General features: G+C 55.5%; 1 protein-coding gene and 1 long non-coding RNA gene across 3 annotated transcripts in view; one reads left to right on the top strand and one right to left on the bottom strand.

Moving 5' to 3' along the window:
• NECAB2 (N-terminal EF-hand calcium binding protein 2) overlaps nucleotides 1-14,292 on the top strand; it is a gene marked incomplete at its 5' end in the record, with an annotated part of 39,471 nt that extends 25,179 nt beyond the window's left edge. Inside the window, 8 exons of one of the 2 annotated variants that reach the window (XM_079724276.1) lie at nucleotides 3,356-3,492; nucleotides 6,217-6,335; nucleotides 6,546-6,625; nucleotides 9,720-9,773; nucleotides 10,339-10,451; nucleotides 12,722-12,799; nucleotides 13,301-13,392; nucleotides 13,878-14,292. In XM_079724276.1, the coding sequence (XP_079580402.1) occupies nucleotides 3,356-3,492; nucleotides 6,217-6,335; nucleotides 6,546-6,625; nucleotides 9,720-9,773; nucleotides 10,339-10,451; nucleotides 12,722-12,799; nucleotides 13,301-13,392; nucleotides 13,878-13,906 (702 nt within the window). In that variant the 3' untranslated portion in view covers nucleotides 13,907-14,292. The remainder of the gene's footprint in view (nucleotides 1-3,355; nucleotides 3,493-6,216; nucleotides 6,336-6,545; nucleotides 6,626-9,719; nucleotides 9,774-10,338; nucleotides 10,452-12,721; nucleotides 12,800-13,300; nucleotides 13,393-13,877) is intronic. The other variant, XM_079724277.1, reaches the window with a different exon arrangement.
• Nucleotides 12,272-18,434, bottom strand: LOC307067025. Its single transcript, XR_013811400.1, has 4 exons — nucleotides 18,361-18,434; nucleotides 17,270-17,383; nucleotides 16,508-16,594; nucleotides 12,272-13,107 (listed from the first exon to the last, which is right to left on the bottom strand). It is a non-coding gene; the product is annotated as an uncharacterized lncRNA (long non-coding RNA).
• Nucleotides 18,435-19,492: the final 1,058 nt, after the last annotated feature.

Below are 19,492 nucleotides of genomic sequence, written 5' to 3'. Positions count from 1 at the left end.
TTGTTCTTGTTTATGGTGTTAGGGGGTGTTCTAACGTCACTGATTTGCCTGCGGCTGTCCAGCTTTCCCAGTACCACTTGCTGAAGAGACATTTTCCCCATTGTATATTCTTGCCTCCTTTGTCGAAGATTAATTGACCGCCGGTGTGTGGGCTTACTTAGCACAGTTTTGACCTGCTGCTTTTCTGACCTGGGCTGGTTCATGCCTCCACAGGCAACCTGGTGGTCCCCTGCTCTCGGGAGGTCACCACGTTGATGCCGAACTTAGGGCCTCATGCACTGCAGCCTGGAACTCTTGGGCTCAAGTGATCCTCCTGCCTCAGCCTCCCAGGAAGCTGGACTGCAGGCGTGTGACATCATGCTTGGCCCAAAGAATCTGCCTCGGAGGAGGAAGGAAGGAAGGAGGCTGTGAATTCTTCTTCCCTAATACTTTATCCCTGTCCACAACAACATCACATCAAGAACACCACCACCATCACCATGTTCATAACCATCACCACCACCATTACCACCACCATCTTCACCATCATCATCACCACCATCATTACCACCACCATCTTTACCATCATCACCACTATCACCATCATCATCAGCATCCTCTTCATAACCATCACCACCACCATTACCACCATCATCACCACCATCATTACCACCACCATCACCATCATCATCTAACCATCACCACCACCATCCTCCTCATCCTCATCATCATCTTCATAACCATCATCACTACCATCGTTTTTTTTACATTTTTATTTATAATTTAGTTATTTTTTATTATTTTTATTGAAGTGTAGTTGATTTACAATGATGTGTTAATTTCTGCTGTACAGCAAAGTGACTCAGTTATACACATGTATACATGCTTTTTAAAAAATTTTTTCCATTATGGTTTATCCCAGGAGGTTGGATATAGTTCCCTGTTCTATACAGTAGGACCTTGTTGTTTATCGATTCTCTATATACCAGTTTGCACCTGCTAATCCCCAACTCCCAATCCATTCCTCCCCCACTCCCCCTCCCCCTTGGCAACCACCAGTCTGTTCTCTATATCCATGAGTCTGTTTCTGTTTTGTAGGTACATTCATTTGTGCCATACTTTAGATGCCACATATAAGTGATATCATATGGTATTTGTCTCTCTCTTTCTGACTTACTTCATTTAGTATGGTAATCTCTAGTTGCATCCATGTTGCTGCAAATGGCATTATTTTGTGTTTTTTTTATGGCTGAGTAGTATTCCATTGTATATATGTACCACATCTTCTTTACCCATGCATCTGTCTATGGACATTTAGGTGGTTTCCATGTCTTGGCTATTGTAAATAGTGCTGCTATGAACATAGGGGTGCATGTATCTTTTTGAATTATAGTTTTGTCTGGACATGTGCCCAGGAGTAGGATTGCTGGATCGTATGGTAACTCTGTTTTTAGTTTTTTGAGGAACCTCTATACTGTTTTCCATAGTGGCTGTACCAACTTACATTCCCACCAACAGTGCAGGAGGGTTCCCTTTTATCCACACCCTCTCCAGCATTTGTCATTTGTAGACTTTTTAATGATGGCCATTCTGATGGGTGTGAGGTAGTACCTCATTGTCGTTTTGATTTACACTTCTCTAATAGTTAGCGGTGTTGAGCATTTTTTCATGTGCCTTTTGGCTATTGTATGTCTTTTTTGGAGAAATGTCTACTTAGATCCTCTGCCCATTTTTTGGATTGGGTTGTTTGTTATTGAGTTGTGTGTGCTGTTTGTATATTTTGGAAATTATGCCCTTGTCGGTCTCATCATTTGCAAATATTTTCTCCCATTCTATAGGTTGTCTTTTCGTGTTTTTTTTTTATGGTTTCCTTTGTTGTGCAAAAGCTTGTAAGTTTGATTAGGTCCCATTTGTTTATTCTTGTTTTTATTTCTGTTGCTTTGGGAGACTGACCTAAGAAAACATTGATACAGTTTATGTCAGAGAATGTTTTGCCTATGTTCTCTTCTAGGAGTTTTATGGTGTCATGTCTTATGTTTAAGTCTTTAAGCCATTTTGAGCTTATTTTTGTGCATGGTGTGAGGGTGTGTTCTAATTTCATTGATTTACCTGTGGCTGTCCAGTTTTCCTAGCACCACTTGCTGAAGAGAATGTCTTTTTCCCATTTTATATTCCTGCCTCCTTTGTCACAGATTAATTGACCATAGGTGTGTGGGGTTATTTCTGGTCTGTCTATTCCGTTTCATTGATCTGTGTGTCTGTTTTTGTACCAGTACCACATTGTTTTGATTACTGTAGCTTTGTGGTATTGTATGAAGTCTGGGAGAGTTATGCCTCCTGCTTTCTTTTTTTTCCCCCCCTCAGGATTGCTTTGGCAATTCTGGGTCTTTTATGGTTCCATATAACTTTTTGGATCATCCTAGTTCTGTGAAAAATGTCATGGGTGATTTGATAGGGATCACATTAAATCTGTAGATTGCTTTGGGTAGTTTTGTGATTTTTAACAATATTCTTCCAATCTAAGAACATGGGATATCTTTCCATTTCCTTGAATCCTCTTTAATTTCCTGTATTAATGTTTTATAGTTCTCAGCATATAAGTCTTTCAGCTCCTTGGTCAGGTTTATTCCTAGGTTGTTTTTTTGTTTTTTTTTTTTTTGGTGCGATTTTAAAAGGTATTGTTTTTTTGCATTCCCTTTCTGATGTTTCATTGTTAGTGTAAAGAAATGCAACTGATTTCCGAATGTTAATCTTGTATACTGCTACTTTACTGAATTCATTTATTAGATCTAGTAGTTTTTCTGTGGAGTCCTTAGCATTTTCTATTTATTGTATCATGTCACCTGCATATAGTGACAGCTTTACCTCTTCCCTTCCAATTTGGATACCTTTTATTTCTTTTTCTTGTTTGATTGCTGGGGCTAGGACTTCCAATACTATGTTGAACAGAAGTGACCCACCACCATCTTTCTCATCATCATCACCACCATCATCATCATCATCACCATCATCATCATCATCACCATCATCATCACCATCATCATAGCAGCTACTGTATACTGAGTATTTGCTATGTGACAGGCACAGTGCTGAGCATTTTATATAATTTTTTCATTCAATCCTTACTACAATGTTATGAGATAGACACTACAGTGATTTCTGTTGTGGTGTGGAGGTCACAGTACTAGTAATTGGTGAAGCCGGGGCTCAAACCTTGGTCTCTTGAGTCCATACCCCTCCCTTCATGCTGGAGCCCTGTGATAACCCCCATCCCAGTGCAGAGACACTGACCCTAGGTGTCCCCCCACCACTGTACCAGATCTCCACCCACGATCCCTCCCCAACTCCTTTCCCTCTGTGCCCCTTCCTGCCACAGGTGTATGAGGGTGGGAGCAACGTGGACCAGTTTGTGACACGCTTCCTCCTGAAGGAGACAGCCAATCAGATCCAGTCCCTGCTGAGCTCGGTGGAGAGTGCGGTGGAGGCCATCGAAGAGCAGACCATCCAGATCCGGTGCGTTGATGGGACCTTGTGGGGGCCTGTGGGCGTGGGCCGTGTGTATGCTGACCTGCTGCTTGGTGGGGACGTTCGTGTGCTTGGGGGCTGGGTGACCTTGGGCAAGCTGCTCTTCCTCTCTCTGTCTCCACTTCCCCAACTCTTTTTTTTTTTTTTTTTTTTTTTTTGCGGTACGCAGGCCTCTCACTGTTGTGGCCTTTCCCGTTGCGGAGCACAGGCTCCGGACGCGCAGGCTCAGCGGCCATGGCTCACGGGCCCAGCCGCTCCGCGGCATGTGGGATCTTCCTGGACCGGGGCACGAACCCGTGTCCCCTGCATCAGCAGGCGGACTCTCAACCACTGCGCCACCGGGGAACCCCCCCCCACCAGCTCTTTAAGTGGGGACAATTATATACCTGCCTCCTCACAGAGTTATGACTAGTTCCTAGACTCTGACCAATTTGGCCACATTTCCATATTGCTCACATTATTGTTTAGCTAAAACTATTCTATTGTTTGACTTATTTTTTAAAACCTGGGAGTAAATTTAAGAAACTCTGTGGCTATTACCATCATTCGAAAACAAGTTAACATGCTGTGAGTGAAGAAATTGTAAAAATAAGCGCTGTTGGTGCCCGCAGTCAGCTTGGACCCTGAGGCCTGCTTCCTCTTTGTTCAAAAAGAGAGGCTGTGAGATCATAGATGGGCCTTGAAAACAGGAGCATCAAAGCATGACCTCAGAAAGATCGAAAGAGCCGTGAAGTGGAGTGGTTTTCTCCCAGTGTTAGTTAGTGTTATTTAAGGCCTTGTTTGTGGGTCCTTGAAGCCGTGGAAAAGTACCTGGGGTCCCCCCTCTTTGCAGGGGGACACTGTTGGGGCGGTGAGATGGGGGTCCGGAGAGTAGCAGTCTCCTTCCGGCCTGGCAGGGCCAGCCCCTGGGGGCCACGAGCCCTCCCATTTGCTGTCCCAAGTTCCGGCCAACTCCTCTGTGCCTGTTCTTCCATGAAGAGCTGATGTGCCCGGGGCAAAGGGGAAATAAAGAAATAGAAACAGGCGGGGGCAGCTGCCAGATGCCCAAGCGATACTGAGCCTTGAGCCTCTGCCGCGGTTTCCCAGGCAGGGACCCGGCACAGCAGGATGTTGGTTGCTCGGCCTGAGGGTTTGTATGTGTTTTTTTGGTTGGTGGGGGGCTTGTCCCAGTCAGATATGACTGCAAAGGCTGCTCAGTGATGCCGTTCGCAAAATGCCTTTGCTCTGAGCACCTGCAGCCCGGTCACCTAGGATATGCACAATGCAGATTCCTGGGCTCCGGCCGTGCCTGCTGGATTAGGGTCCCTGGGAGCTGAGCCCAGGACTCTGCATAGCTGATCAGTCTTGTGATTCTGAGGGTTCCCAAGGTTAACAGCCTCAGCTCTGGAAGTTGTCACATAGATTTTCTTTTTTTTTTTTTTTTAATCACTATCTTGATTTTAAAACCTGCGGTTTCTATCCTGCCGCAGAACAGATAGGACCGCTGCATGATTTTCAGAGCCGATTTCCTGCGCTTTGCCAGTTCCGTCACGTGTCAGCTGTTACACCTGCCCGCCCCCTTTTTGGAAGCTTACTTTGGGATGTTGTTGGCAGGGGTGGCACGTCGCGATGCGGAGACACATCTGCTTCACCGGCACTGCCACCTCAAACTGCCCAAATCTCAGCTTTTTTCGGCTCTCAGCTGCAGGTCCCCCTGAGCATCCCCTTTTCCAGGCCTGGGGACGTCGTGACCCAGGCACGAGCCACTGGTTCAGACCCTGCCGCCCTTGGGGGACTCCCACTGTTCCCACTCGTGGTCTGAGTTTGTTGAGGCGCCACGATTGACACCTCAAGGACTCTGCCAGCCTTTCTCCTCCCTTGTGGGGGGTGGGGTTGGCCCCTGTGCACAGGGAGAGGCTGCTGGGCTTTCAGGCTCACAGGAGGCAAATTCCAGAACATTACCAAGGCAGCCCTGGGGACCAGGAGTGTCGGCCATGCACACAGGAGTGTGTGTGTGTCGGGGGCGGGGATATGTGTGTCTGGGTGTATTTTTATGTCTGGTGAGTTTTCCAGCATTTTTGTACATGGGGGTTTGGGCATTTGCTGAGTCGCTACTACATGCCAGGCACAGTGTCTGGTGGGCTGTGTGTGCACGTCAGGGATGCAGGGTGCTGTGCGTGTGTGTGCACATCAGTAGTGTGCGTGGCGGGTGGTGTCATGACGGGATGGGGCTGGGCTGAGGTCAGGATCCTGGATCTTTGTCCTGTCAGATGCCCGCTCTCGACTGTGTCTTAGGGCTTCCTTGTTTGGACAGGGGGCTTGTTAGCCAACCCAGGCCCCCACCCAGAGGGCAGTGAACGCTGAATCGGCTCCCAGCAAGGCCGGCAGGGCCAGGGAGAGGGGCAGCTGTGGGCTGCGGGGAGGCTGGGGGCCTGGCTCAGCCTTGCCCGGCCCTGGAACTAAACTTCCCGGGAACAGGGTCTGGGTTCCTGGAAAGGATCTGAGTTCAGATCCCAACCCGGCCCCGCTCGCAGCATGGCCTTGGCCGGTGGGCCTGGCGTCCCCCTCTGTAAAACAAAGGCCACGATGTTCACTTCGCAGGAACGGGGCTCCACGGAGTGAGCTCTGTGCACATTTCAGCCCCCAGTTGGTGCTTAATGTTTGTTGAAGCTGCCACAAGCGGCCAGGGCCCTGCAGCCCCCTCACAGTGTGTGCTTCCCCACTCCTGTGCAGACAGGACCACGGCAAACCCAGCCACAGCGTGGTGGAGACCTGGTCTGGGAGCTCCACTCCCCTCTACGCCCACAACCACAAGCTCACGGCCGTGGAGCAAGGGAGTGGCTTCCCGCTTGGTGAGAGAGCAGTGGCCCAGAGTGGGGGGCACTGGCTGGGGGGTCCTGGGCGGAATCCTGAGAGTGGTCCACCTGGGGCCTGGGCCTCCCATGGGGACCGAGCCTGGGAGGGCTGGGGGCAGGTCTCAGCCCCGGGGCAGGGCCGGGAGCGTCCCTCCACCTTAGGCCCGGCCCCGCCCCCCCATCAGCATCTCTGTTCCTCTTTCCCAGTCACCTCAGACTCCAAGGAGGAGGGCCTGGAAGCCCAGGTCAGCAGGTTGGCGGGGCTGATAGGACGGCTGGAGAGCAAGGTGAGCCCGCTGAGCCCTCGCCTCTGTCCCTGCATCCACCCTCCGCCCGCCCAGCCCCCAGGGAGTGCAGAGTGAGAGGCCAGAGCTCGAGACGGAAGTCAGGGAGCCTTGGAAAGGACGTTCCCCGGGTGGAGTGCGGGCTAAGGGTAGACGCCGGGGACATGTCCGTCGTATAGGACCCGAGGAGAGGAGCAGCTGTGGAGGGTGGGCGGGCAGCCAGGAGGGGCGTCTCAAGGAGCAGAAAGTAGTCAGCAGGGTCACGGGCCGCAAGGGGACAGAGCTTCAAGGAGGCGTTGAGGCGGCGGCGTGGTCTGGGCAGGTGGTAGCCTAGACCCAGCAAGGGGTGGCTGAGGGATGGCGACGTCCCAGGAGAGATCAGAATGACCGGCAGCGTGAAGTCTTTTCAATGTGACGTGACATGTCCACAAGTGACGGAAAGTGGCACAGCCTTTATGGAATCGTGTTTTCGGAGAACATTTCACGGCTCGGTAGGCACTCAGGATACGATTGTGTTAGCTTTGCAGGGCTGCCAGAGCTGGGGCTTAAACCCCCGCATTTATTCTCTCACAGATCAAGGCTAGAAATCTGAAGTCAGGACGTAGGCGGGGCTGGTTTCTTCTGAAGCCTCTCTCGTTGGCGTGTTAGACGGCCGTGTGTCTGTGTCTGTGTGTGTCTGTGTCCTGACTCTTCTTATAAGGACACCAGTCATATTGGATTAGAGCCCACCCATGTGACCTTATTCTAACTTAATCACCTATTCAAAGGTCCGGTCTCCAAATATAGTCACGTTTTGCGGTACTGGGGATTGGGACTTCAACATACGAATTTTGGGGGAACACAATTCAGCCCTTAACGATGACCATTCGTTGGTAGAAAGAAAATAATTTGCCTTAAGGTTTACCAACAGGCTCCAGTATCAGACTGCCTGTATTTGAATCCTGGCTCTACCACTTAACAGCTGTGTGACCTTGGGCCAGTGACTTACCCTCTCTGAGCCTCAGAGTCCTCCTCTAACCACAGAGAAAATAATCAGAATGGCACCTCTCACAGGGTCATTGTGAGGATTAAATAAAATGATGTCTTAATGGCTTAGCACAGAGCCTGCTGCATAGTTAGCATTTAATATTAGCAATGTTACTTAGCAGTTATTATTAGACATTCTGATGCCAGAACCTATTATACACAGACCATACCTGTATATCAGCATAAACCAAGAGAGCAGGCATCTCCAGGCTGTAGGGTTGCAGTGGCAAGTTTACATTTTTCCTACTTCTCTGAATTTTTTTATATCTTTTGCAAAAGGGCAAAAGAAAAATAGTGCTTTGATGGGTTCGTGGTTTAGTTCTGAGGGATTCGAGAGGGCAGTGGGTGGGACTCCCCAGGAGGAGGTGAGGCCGAGACTTGGAGAGGAGTCCGAGGGAGGAGGCGGCCATCCCCCCTGCAGGTCTGAGGCCGAGGTGGGATCTCCCCCCCGCCCCCCCGCCACCCCGCTAAAGCCGGCTGCTGGGTGGGAGCGGTGGGAAAGGCTCGGCGGGGACCTTGAGGCCCGGTTGTCATAACAACTCTGCGGGCGCCCCCAGGGGGAGGCTCTTTGAAGCTTATTTTTAGTGCCCCAGTCGCCTTAACAACCGGCTGGCTGGAAACCAAGGAGCACCTGGGAGTCCTGGAGACGGGGCGGGGCCCTCTTCCCGACCTCTGATTGGCCCGAGCTGGGCCCCGCCCCCCAAGGACCAACCTGAGCGCTCCTAGCTGTGCCTGGGCTCCTGGAACGCTGGGACGGCGAGGCAGGAAGACGGGGCGGGGGGCAAAGACGTGGGTGCCGCCGCCCCTCCCCCACCCTCCCCTCATCTTTACCTCATCCTCACCCTCACCGCCGCGGCGCCCAGCTGGCCAGGAGAAACCTAGGGAACCAGTTGCAGCCCCTGATCTCCAGGAGCCCAACTACACGGTTTTAAAACCATGGAAAGAGACTTGCCCTGCCAGGCAGACCTTGGCCACCTACAAACGCCTACATGCACACCCTATGTCCCCGGAAAGTCAGTACCCTCTCTGGGACCGGCTGTGTAATTTATGGGGCCCTTTGTTCCAACATTATTAAGAATGTCCAGGTGGTGACTGCATGGGTCATGGCCCTGCACATCGGCCGCTCTGTTTTCCTTAACAGCCAGCTGATGCGCCTCACTCACGTGCTCGTGTAGAGGAGAAAGACCTGGGTGCGGGATTGCGCCAGGGACACGGGCTGTCCTCGTGGAGGATGGACAGGGATGGGCACAGAGGTGGCCTTTATTGGGATGCCCAAGTTAAAGGAAGAAGGATCCTGATTCCGTGGATCAGGAGAGAGGCCTGGCCTCAAACTCAGACTCTGACCCTGGACCAGCTTCTGTGGCCTCTGGGTTCTCTGCTCTGCAATAATGGTGCTGGGCACCATTACAGACACAAGCACGTGGTCAGGAGCGGAGTGCACGGGCTTCCTGCTTTCCCAGAGCTCACAGTAGGGTAGCCACGACCTCGGGGAGTCTGGCAAGTTACATAAGCTTTGGTATAGAGGGTAAAATTTAGCCCCCAGGGTCGGTGGAAGGCCAGCGAGCACAGACCACCTCATTCAGGCCGTTATATTCATGAGGTGCCAGGGGCTGTGACTGGGGTCGACGTGTAAGTTGTCGGGGAACCTGTTGCCAGCAAGGTTGTCGGCGGAAGTTGTGACAAAACCCCAGCGTCCTGGGTTCAGCACAGTGGAGCCTCCTTTGTGTTCTCTGCAACTGGCGTGCTTGGCCTCTGTGGCTCCAGTGCCCCCTAGATGCCACGGCCAGAAGGGATCTGTGCCACTTCCTGTGGTTGGCCTTCCAGCCTGGCTTCCCGGCTCCTTTCTTGAGCCAGCACTGTGCCTGGAGGGTGGGCTGAGCCCTGCCCAGAGAGGCCTGGCCCTGGGAGCTCCCACCTGCTCGGGGACTCCAGAGCCTCTGGAACCATGGGGTGGAGGGGCTGGAGCTCTTCTGTGGCCCTGGGTGCTCAGGTGTCACTGTGGTGGTCCTGGGAGCCTCCCTAGCAGAGGTGGCCTCTGTCTCTGGCATCTCTTCATGCTTTGTTGTTGCAGACCCTTTGGTTTGACCTCCAGCAGCATCTCTCGGATGAAGAAGGCACCAACATGGTGAGGACCCCTCGCCTGTGGCCCCATCCCTGCCTAAGCCAGGCCTCAAGATGCAGGTGGCTCAGTGCCCCTGACACCTCTACCCTGGGACCACCACAAGGGGAGATGTAGCCCCAGCACTTGGCCACCCTCCCCCTCCCATGAGCATTCTTAGAGGCTCCAGAGCTGTGATCAGTTGGGCCTGGAGCAACGTAATCAGCAGGACAGTGACGTCAAAATGCTGATTCAATCAGAAACAATTTTGCTGGTCACTCATTTTGTTGTGTCCTGGACCCGAAGCCTTGCAGGCAGCTCCCAAGTCTCTCTCGAGCCTCTTTAAATGTCCCTGTTTTTTCAGCACTTGTGGGACTACTTCCTGCATTTGGCTTCTTAAGCTTAGCTCATTTTTCGCCAGTTTCCACGTGTAAGAATGAAAAGTGTGTGTGGGGTTGGGGGAGTGGGTCGGTTTTATTCTGAAGAAGTTGTCCTGTCCTGGGGAGGCGGGCTCCTGGGCTGGGCGGGGTCCCGGGGGAAGCGGGCTGCCAGGGAGCCCGCAGGGTGGCTTACTGGTCCTTTGGCCCCGGAGCATCTGCAGCTGGTCCGGCAGGAGATGGCCGTGTGTCCTGAGCAGCTGGCCGAGTTCCTGGACTCCCTGCGTCAGTACCTGAGGGGCACCGCCGGAGCCAGGAACTGCTTCCAGTAAGTAAGCTGCGGGGCAGGGTGGTGGCCAGGAGCTCTGCCTGGGGTGGAGGCACAGGGCAGGACCGGCCTCACCCCTGAGAACACACCAGACCCCAGGGAAGCCCCCTAGCGGGGTGGTTACAAGAGCTGGGTTCAGGTCCTAGCTCGGGCTCTTCCTTGCTGCGCAAACGTGCCGAGTGACTTCATCTCACGGACCTCAGCTTACTCATCTGTAAAGTGGGACCAGTGACCGGACCCGCTTGCTGGTGGGGTTGGAGGCGTCAGTGGAATAAGGGCAGTGGAGGGTACCAGCCAGTGCCTGGCACCCAGCGCCCGCTCAGCGTTAGCTGCCACGGTTACTGCTGTGGCTGCCCCTCGGGGGCCTCACCCTCTGGTCCCTGCTGCCAAGGCCTGCATCCTTGCTGGGGGTGGTCCCAGAGGGCTGTTGGCACAAGCTGCTGGGCTGTCTCCCGTCTGTGGCCCACCCGTCGGTGCCCAGCGAACAGTAGCTGTAGGCTCCGTGACTGTTCCCCGCCTCGAGTCTCTCCCTCCCCGGTTGTTTTTTTCCTACCTCAAGAGCACAGGTGCCTCCTCCTGCTTCCCGGTGAAGCAGCTGGGCCAGGCCTGGGGGTACAGCGTGACTCAGGCTGCACGATTCCAGGTGGGGGGGAGAGGGCAGGTGAAGAAAGAGGGTTCTGGTTGGCGGTGGGTGCTGTGCAGGCCAGCGAACGGGGGGCTTGTGTGCTGCATGTGTGCTGAGGCTGAGTGACGAGCAGCGCCGCCCCCGCAGAATCTGAGGCCCGGCACAGGCTGGTGCCCAGACCTGGCGTGGCAGTGAGGGTGCTGCATTTGAGAAAAAGCAAGCAGCTGGTGTGGCTCGACAGAGTGACCCAGGGGTGGGTGGGTCAGAGGGCCAGGGAGGCAGGCAGGCCCTGCTCGTTCCAGGGACCAGGGACCATGGGGGAGAGATGCCCAGGCAGGAGGGAGACTCGGTCTCGCCTCTCTCGTGTAAGAAGGGCTGGCAACAGGCGTGCAGCTGGCGGCCAGGGAGAGGCCCTGCAGTCACCCGGAGAGGGCACTGGCCTTGGCACGATGTGGGCAGAGCTGGGGTCTGTTTTGGAGTGGGGCTGACTGGACTTGACCATGGCCGGGATGGAGTGGGGGGCTGTAGAAAGAGGAGGCCAGGCGGAGTCTGAGATTCTGCAGCTGCAGGAACTTGATGGAGGACGGGGCCGCAGGCTGAGCTGGAGAAGCCGCGAAGGTCAGGCGTGTGGGTGCGGGGAGTCGCACAGGCCTCTGGGGCCATTTTAATTCCAGATGCCATTCGAGGTGCCAATGTACAAGTGGGGAGATCCGGGCAGTGGTGGGCATGCAGGTGTCACCCGGAGCCACGGGAGCTGTGTGCTCATCATGGGAGACAGCGTGGAAGAAGGGGGCCCGGGGCTGGGAAGGGCCGGGAGGAGGCAGCACGCAGTAGGGCGTCCTCTCTGCAGCCCCAAACCTGGAATTGCCTGTGATAATGCAGCAGACGCCACCGGGACGGGATTCTCCTCTCTGAGGGATGCTTGGGGTTCTGTGCTCCTGAGCGTGTGGGAAAAGGAGAAGGAACCGGGAGGGTGGCCGAGAGGCCTGATGGGGTGGTATCATGACCTCAGAGGCCGGGCCTCCCTCTCCCGGGGTCGGCCACATTCTTAGAGGCACCGCCCCCCACCTTGCTCCATCCCCCCAGCCTGGGTCTCTGTCTTATTTGAAATGGGGTGAGTACCCTGGTGCTCACACAGGGACGGCAGCTCAGGGACTTGGGCCACGTCTGATTCCTTTTAAGGATTAAATGAAAGAATGATTATGAAGGACAGCGTGGCAGGGGGAAGATGCTTTGTTTTAAAGGTAGGTTTTTCAATGACTAGAAAGCCTTTTTCAGAAAGTCGTTTCACTGTCATTCATTCAACAGCCATGCTGGCCCCTGTACAGGGCCAGGCCGTGCTCTAGATCATACAGAGGTGCACGGAGCTGCTCAGACTAGGTGGCTGGTCCTGGAGGGTTCGGGGGGGCCTGATCAGAAAGGGAGCGTGATACTGAGAGCAGCGGTGACAGGCTGTCTTCCGGGCCGGCCACCACCCCCGGGCTGCCTTCTGGGCCTGTCACCACCCCCAGCTGCTGCAGCTTCTGCCAGCCTCACCTTTCCAGGGTCTTCAGGCAGCCCCGAGCCTGGCTCAGGGGACGCCCTGTCTGGGCTCGTCTGGGGGCCCTGTGCATCCACTGAGTCTGGTCTCTCTCTCCTCTCGCAGCATCGCTGCCGTAAGGCTGGCGGACGGCGTCACCTTCGTGGTCTACGAGTTCTGGGAGACCGAGCACGAGTGGAAGATGTAGGTCTGGCCACACACGGTCTCTAGTTTCAGCCCTCGGCCGGGGGTTAGGTGGTGGGACGTGGGGCGGGGACCTGCCCCGGCCCCCTTTCCAGGCCCTTCCTTGTCCCAGAGGCTCCTTGGCAGGGAGGGTGAAGAGTCGGGGTTCCAGCGGCATCCACTGCTCAGACGGCTGGGCCTCAAGCCAACTGGAGGTGGCGTTTCTCAGGCTGGAGCTTGACCCCCTCAACGTGCTCTGCTGGGTCCTGAATCTGGGCTCCTGACCAGCCCTGGGAGCGGAGGCCAGGGTTGCTCCTGTTTCAAAACTGCTGCCCAAGGATAAAAATGCAGAAAGTTCAGTGAAGGTTGCTCATGGGGAGTCCAGAGCCAGGCTGTGCCCCCAGCCCCCGGGGGCCCCAGCACTCTGCTGCGGCCCTACCTTCCCACCACGGCCCTGAGTTTGGCTGACTGGTGTGTGGCCCCCAGGCCCCGAGAGCTCACGGGCCACCCCCTGGGTTGCAGGCACCTGCAGAGCCCCGTGTGCAAGGCGTTTCGGCACGTCAAGGTGGACACGCTGAGCCAACCCGAGGCCCTCTCCCGGATCTCCGTGCCAGGTAGCGGGGAGGAGGGCATGGACCAGTTACAGAGGGAGGGGGACGCCATGGGCCAGGCAGAAACGGCTGAGCTGAGGCCCAAACCACCCCAGACTCTCTGCTGTTCCCTTGGCTGCCAGGAACTGTAGTCCACCAGCAAGTACTCCACTGGAGGGGGTCCTAGACAAGGCAGGGAGGCCGGGCCTCAGCCGCGCCCAAAGGCCGGGGTCCTGAGCCCAGCATGGGGCAGGCCTCGCTGCAGGCCTCCCCACTGCGTTCCCAGCCAGACTGCCATTCCCTCCAGGGGCATGTGCTCTGCCCACAGGACAAGCACCTCTGTGCCCTTCGTAGGGCCCCGCCCGTGGCTTTATGCACCCACCTCCCCACGGCCCCCTCTGCTGCCTGCAGGCCCTGCTCTCTGGCCCTGAGAGGGGAGAGGCCGCTGCAGCCTCCCCGGGGCCGGGCCCGCCTTTCCCAGCAGCCTCCTCCCTCTCCCTCCTCTCCAGCTGCCTGGTGCACCCTGGGCCGCGACTGAGCCCTGCGGATGCGCCTGCTTCCTCGGATGAAGGACGTGCTCCTTTCTAGAAACTGTGGTAGACGAGCTGTCTTTTCAATATACGTCCACATGAGAAGGTCTTTTCCTGCTGGTTGAAGTGAAGGTGAACCCCTGCCCTGGCACTCCCCCGCCCGCCCCCCTGCTTGTGGACAGAGCAGCATCCGAGCTGCTGGGCCCTGCTGAAGCCAGAGGGCGGCCGTGAGTGCTAGGGAGCGGCCCCCGCAAATGGCCCCCCAGGACCCGTCCCCGGCCGGGCTCGCCCCTCACCCTTCTCTCACCTCCTGGGTGCCACTCCTCTTCCTGCTAGGAGCTGGGACCCTGTAGTGCCCCCCCGGGCCCGGGCCAAGGCGGCAGTAGACCCCATGTAGCCAGTGCCCTGCTAGGCAAACAGGCACCAAATAAACTAGCGTTGGGAACGGCTGCGTGTTTGTTTCCTGTCGTCTAGTTGATGACAGCTGGCGAGTGAAGCTGTCAGGATGCTCGGGGCCCCTTATTAGCCATGAAACCTGAGCCCAGTCGCCTCAGCTTTCTTATCTGTCAAGTGGAAGTGATGACTCTGAGGTATGTATCTTGACAAACAAGTTCATGCCTGTTGCAAAGCTCGGGGGTCCCCAAGACCACCCTCGGCGCGGTAATTCACTAGGACTGTCAGAACTCAGCCAAGCCCTTCTGCTCGTGGTTACAGATTATGGCAGCAAAAGCACACAGACCGAACTCAGCATGGCGGAGGGTCCTGGAGAGACCAAGCTTAGGGTTGTCCCTGCCCCGTGACACGTGCAGACAGCACCTGGTTCTCCTGGAGCTGCCCTGTGACAATCATTAAGCATAGGGAACCGCCAACCAGGGAAGCTCACCTTCAGAGTTTGCACTGGGGGTCGGCTCTGGCTGACCTTAGCCTCCAGCCCCTGTGGAGGTCAAGCTGATCCCAAGTGGCCCCAGGTAAACAAAGAGACCCATGTCAGGACTTTCCAAGGTCCTAGAGATTCATCACCCCCTAAGAGCCGAGGGCAAAAGCCAGACCTCCCTGGACACAGTCGATCCTTGACTGTACACCCATAAAGGTGCTGTTCCAACAAGCCAGAAGACCCCAGACTTAAAGGTTATTTCAAGTCCGATGCTGGAACCTCTGTAACTTCCTGTTTCCCTGGCCGTGTTGCAGGACAGACAATACACAGAAGTCCCAAGGGACGAGGAGAGAGACCTGCCTCCCTTTGCTAAAGCAGGACGGGAAGGAGGGCAGGTAGGGAGGCAGCTGCCAGGGGCTGCTGAGGGCTGGGGAGCCGGGGAAGGAGGAGAGAGAGAAAGGGCCTGGAACTGGGCCGCGGGGCCCAGTGAAACCACGGGGGCTTGTTGGAAGCATAAAATGCAGACTCACATCCCAGCTGAACATGTCAGCGTCCTTGCACTCAGCCTCTCACAGCCTCTGTTTTCTCATCTGTGAAGTGGGGAGAAGACCCCTCCTTTGAAGATTAGGAACTGCCTGGCTCACGAGAAGGCCACTGCAGGAGGTCCTGCTGGCGGCGTCACCTCACCCCACCCTGACGCTGCTACCGTTCCAGGCAGCTCAGCTGTTTTAAAAATAAAAATCTCAGGGGGTGGAGGCTCCTAGAGGCGCAACTGAGGAAGCCCGCCCTCTGGGCCCGTGACCCTCTGCCCCAGATTCTGCCCCAGCTCTTGCCTCTTGTAGGCTCGGAGCTGACTGCACCCACCTCAGATTCTGAGGGGGTGGAACAGGCTCTGAAGAGAACAAACATCAACCCTAAAAGGGATAAGAGCCTCCACTTACTTTACACTCCAGTGCGAGGCACTTGGCAGGTGCCGTCGCTGCTTCCTGTGTCACCCTGGGGTCCGCAGGTAGGGAAACCGAGACACAGAAAGGCAAGCAGCTCACCAGAGGGCACACAGCCAAGTGGCACTGCTTCATCCAAACCCAGAGCAGCTGTCTTCCCCCAATGCTGTGCTCTAACCACCTGGCACGCAGCAGAGACCCGTGCAGAGGAACGGCTCCGGATTAATACGTTCAGATCCCAGTCAGGTTCCCCCAACAGTTAAAGATGGAATTACCATGTGACCGAGAAATTCCCCTCCTGGGTATATACTAGACCCAAAAGAATTGAGGCATTTTAGCAAGCAAGCACTTGTGCCCATATGTTCACAGCAGCTTATTCACACGAGCCAGAAGGTAGACACATCACAAATGCCCATCAGTGGACGAATGGACAAACGCAGGTCTATCCATGCGGTGGACCGTGATTCAGCCATAAAAAGGAATGAAGTCCTGACCCCGGCCACAACATGGGCGACCCTTACAAACCCTATGCTGAGTGAAAGAAGCCGGGCACAGGAGGCCACATTTGTACCATCCCATGCATACGACACACGTCTGAAAGAGTTAAATCTATAGAAATGGAAAGTAGAGTAGGGGTCGCTGGGGGGCGCTTACTGCTGAGGAAGGCGTTTGGGAAGCGATGGAGGAGGTGCCTGTGTGACAGTGCGAGGTACCCAATGCCCCTGCAGTGTGCACTTCAAAACGGTTGATTTTATGTTACATGGATCATTTTTTTAAAAATCACAACTCACCTGCTCAAACAGATGTTCAGCATCTGTGTTCCTTGCCGTGTCCCGTTCGAAACCCAAGCCTTCCACGGGAGACATGTGGCCGCCATCCTATGTGCGACAGAGGCAACCCCTCAGGAGCTGGGCTGCTGCTGTCCCTGTGCATCACCTGGGGGCACCTAGAGCCACTGGAAGGGCACTTCCCCAGGACACTCAGACCCCCTGTAGCCCATGCTGCTCAGAGCAGGAGAATGAGTCGACTGCAGAATGTTACTGGGCCCCATTCACAGCTGTCCCTTGAGACAGGACGGTCTCTGCACTCAAGCACACATGTCACCACTGACCGGGATCCTCAGACAGGCCAGGCTCTGGGGGTCTATCTCAGCTCATCCCCATGGCTATGCTGGGAGGGAGGGAGGGGCTGCCCTCAGTTTCGTTTTAGAGGAGAACAAAGAGGATGGAAACCAAGGGCCGGAGGAAGAAGGAGAGGAGGTGCTGACCCAGGTCCCGGGAGGGACACCGAGGCTAAGAATAGCACTCACGGAGGTTTTCCTGGGTCAGCAACCTGAGGACAAGGGCTGTTTAGAGCAGGGACGGAGCCCGGCCAAGGTGACAGAGCAGGCGGAGTCAGCTCAGATGTTCCAGACCCAGAGCCCACGCTCAGAGCCCTGTGCTGCCACCCTGATCTCAAGCACGCCACTGAAGCCCCTCTGTGCGCCAGCTGCTGTCCCAAACCAGGGGGAGGCGCGCGGTGCTGGAGCAGGTCGGTCCAGGAGATGAGCATACCTGCCTCGTGAGCTCGGACGTCAGAGGGCAGAGTCCCAGCCTGCATTTCTCTGCATCACATCCTTGCGTGATCGTGGCTGATCCGAGGCTCAGTCCTAGGAGAATCCCCCCTACCTGTCAGAGAGATGGAAACGATCGTACCCAGGGGTGATACCTGTCATCCCTGCAAGAGGCCCACCCTCATCTCCCCTCAGCATAAGTGCCAGGCCACCACCTCCCTGACGTGCTTTCTGGCTTTGGTGTAAGCCCTCTGGTCCTCATATTCCCCTTTTTTCCCTCAGCTGCCAGTCCCTCAGCTGCCAGGAAGCTCAGTGTTCACCTCCTAATACTCTCAACCTAGCTTTTCTGGAAATAAAACTACCATTGCTTGGGTCCCCCACCAGCTGCTGTAAGTACATGATCACCTTTATTTCTCACACAGTAAGCCCACGTTGCCTCATACGCAATAAGGCTGCTCTGTTTTGCTGGTGGGGAAATTGATTCTTAGAGGAGGTTCATGAACTTCCCAAATCTTGAGAAAGCAAGTGGCAGAGAGTATTCACAACCAGTAGTCCAACTCCAAAGCCACTTCATACACCACCTCTCTTTCTGGCACGACCCTTACCCACCATGCTTTGTTCTTACCTAGGACCCTCCATGAAGGGTCCTATCACAGCCCAGCCTTCCTGGGCAGCAGCACCGTGCCAAGCACACAGGGTGTAGATGGTAAGTCTCTGACCATCCAAACCCGCTGCCAGCTCTGGGGTGATAAATGCTCCAGGAAATCCATTCTGCCAGCACATGTGCTGGTTCTGAGGCCCTTGTCCAGGAGGACGCTGTGGCCACTGCAGGGTGTGGCAGGTCGTGGTGGGGCTGGTCAGAGAGCACTTGGAGAAGGGTCCTGTGTCCCCCTCACTGGGTCAGAGCCTCCGCTAACAGCCAGGGCACTGGGGGGCAGGGGCCCCATCCCCGCCCCCTGGGTCAACTAGTTCCCACCCCCCTTGGCCACTCCTAGGAGTGGACGATGGAATTTAACCCAAAATCAGTCCCAACCCAACTCTGCACCTCACAGGACAGGCGGCCTTGAGTTTCCCAAGCCTCAGTTGCCTCACCTGGAAAATGGGCGAGTTTGAAAACAATACGCTAAGTCAAAGGAACCAGACACAAAAGGCCGTGTATTGTATGCGTCCATTCATGTGGAATGTCCAGAATGGGCAAATCCCTAGAGAGAGAAAGCGGATCCATGGTTACGGGGGACTGGAGAGGGAGGAATGGGGAGTCAAGGCTAACGGGTCCTGGGGTCCTTTGGGGGTGACAGACATGTACGGGGATTGGATATTGGTGATGGCTGCACCACTCCGTACATCTAATGCTCACCGAATTGTACACTTTCAAAGGGTGGACTACGTGGTATGTGAATTACATCTCAAAAAAAAATAATACAGGTGGATAAACTGGAAAAAACCAAACTCTAAAACGGTTCTATCACCACCAGCCTCACACACACGTGACACGAGATAACAAGCAAGGCCCGGCTGCTACCTACCTGGAGGAAGGTGTCTAAAGGACGTCAGCCCGTGCAGGCTCCGGCACTGCTGGCTCCTGGCAGATGTCTCAGGGCAGAGGAAGAGCGGCCTGAATCCAGCAACATCCATCCAGGGGTTGCCAGGCCCGGGGCAGGGTCAGTGCCGGGGACAGCGACGCGGGAGCCCCCGGCCCCGTCCTCCTGTCCTCCCCGGCCGTGGGCAGATCCCTGCCCCCCTCAGCCGCAGCTGCAGGCGTGGTTCCTCACCCCAGGATCGGGGAGGGAGCCATGGAGCAGACAGTGCACTTGGCCTCCAGGCTCTTCAGGTCCAGCCAGTGGAAGGGGCAGGGGCTCCCCTCGGGTCCCCCCCCACTGGAGCGAGGCCAAGCACAGGCTGCGTGGCCAGCTCTGGGCACGCATCTCCTTGGGCATTCCCCCGTGCCGCGGCACTGCCATCCCCAACGGACGCCGCCCCAAATGCCCCCTGGGCTCTCACCCACCGAGCAGTGCCCGTGCCTCATGTCTTTGATCCCAGCACCCCAAAGCAGGGCTCTCTGGGCCTCAGCACCTGCCTCCCAGTTATGGGTTTAACTTATTTTTCTGGGGGACACAGTTTACACCCTAACCTCGGGAAAGTGTGAATGTGACCCTATTTGGAAATAGGATATTTGCGGATCCCAGTTAAGTGACTACTATGAAGTCACACTGAATTAGGGTGA

The sequence above is a fragment of the Hyperoodon ampullatus genome (genome assembly GCF_949752795.1).
Source record: "Hyperoodon ampullatus genome assembly, chromosome: 18".
Taxonomy (NCBI): Eukaryota; Metazoa; Chordata; class Mammalia; order Artiodactyla; family Ziphiidae; genus Hyperoodon; species Hyperoodon ampullatus.
Note: the sequence above shows the minus strand (reverse complement) of the source record. Positions and strands in the feature narration are given on the sequence as shown.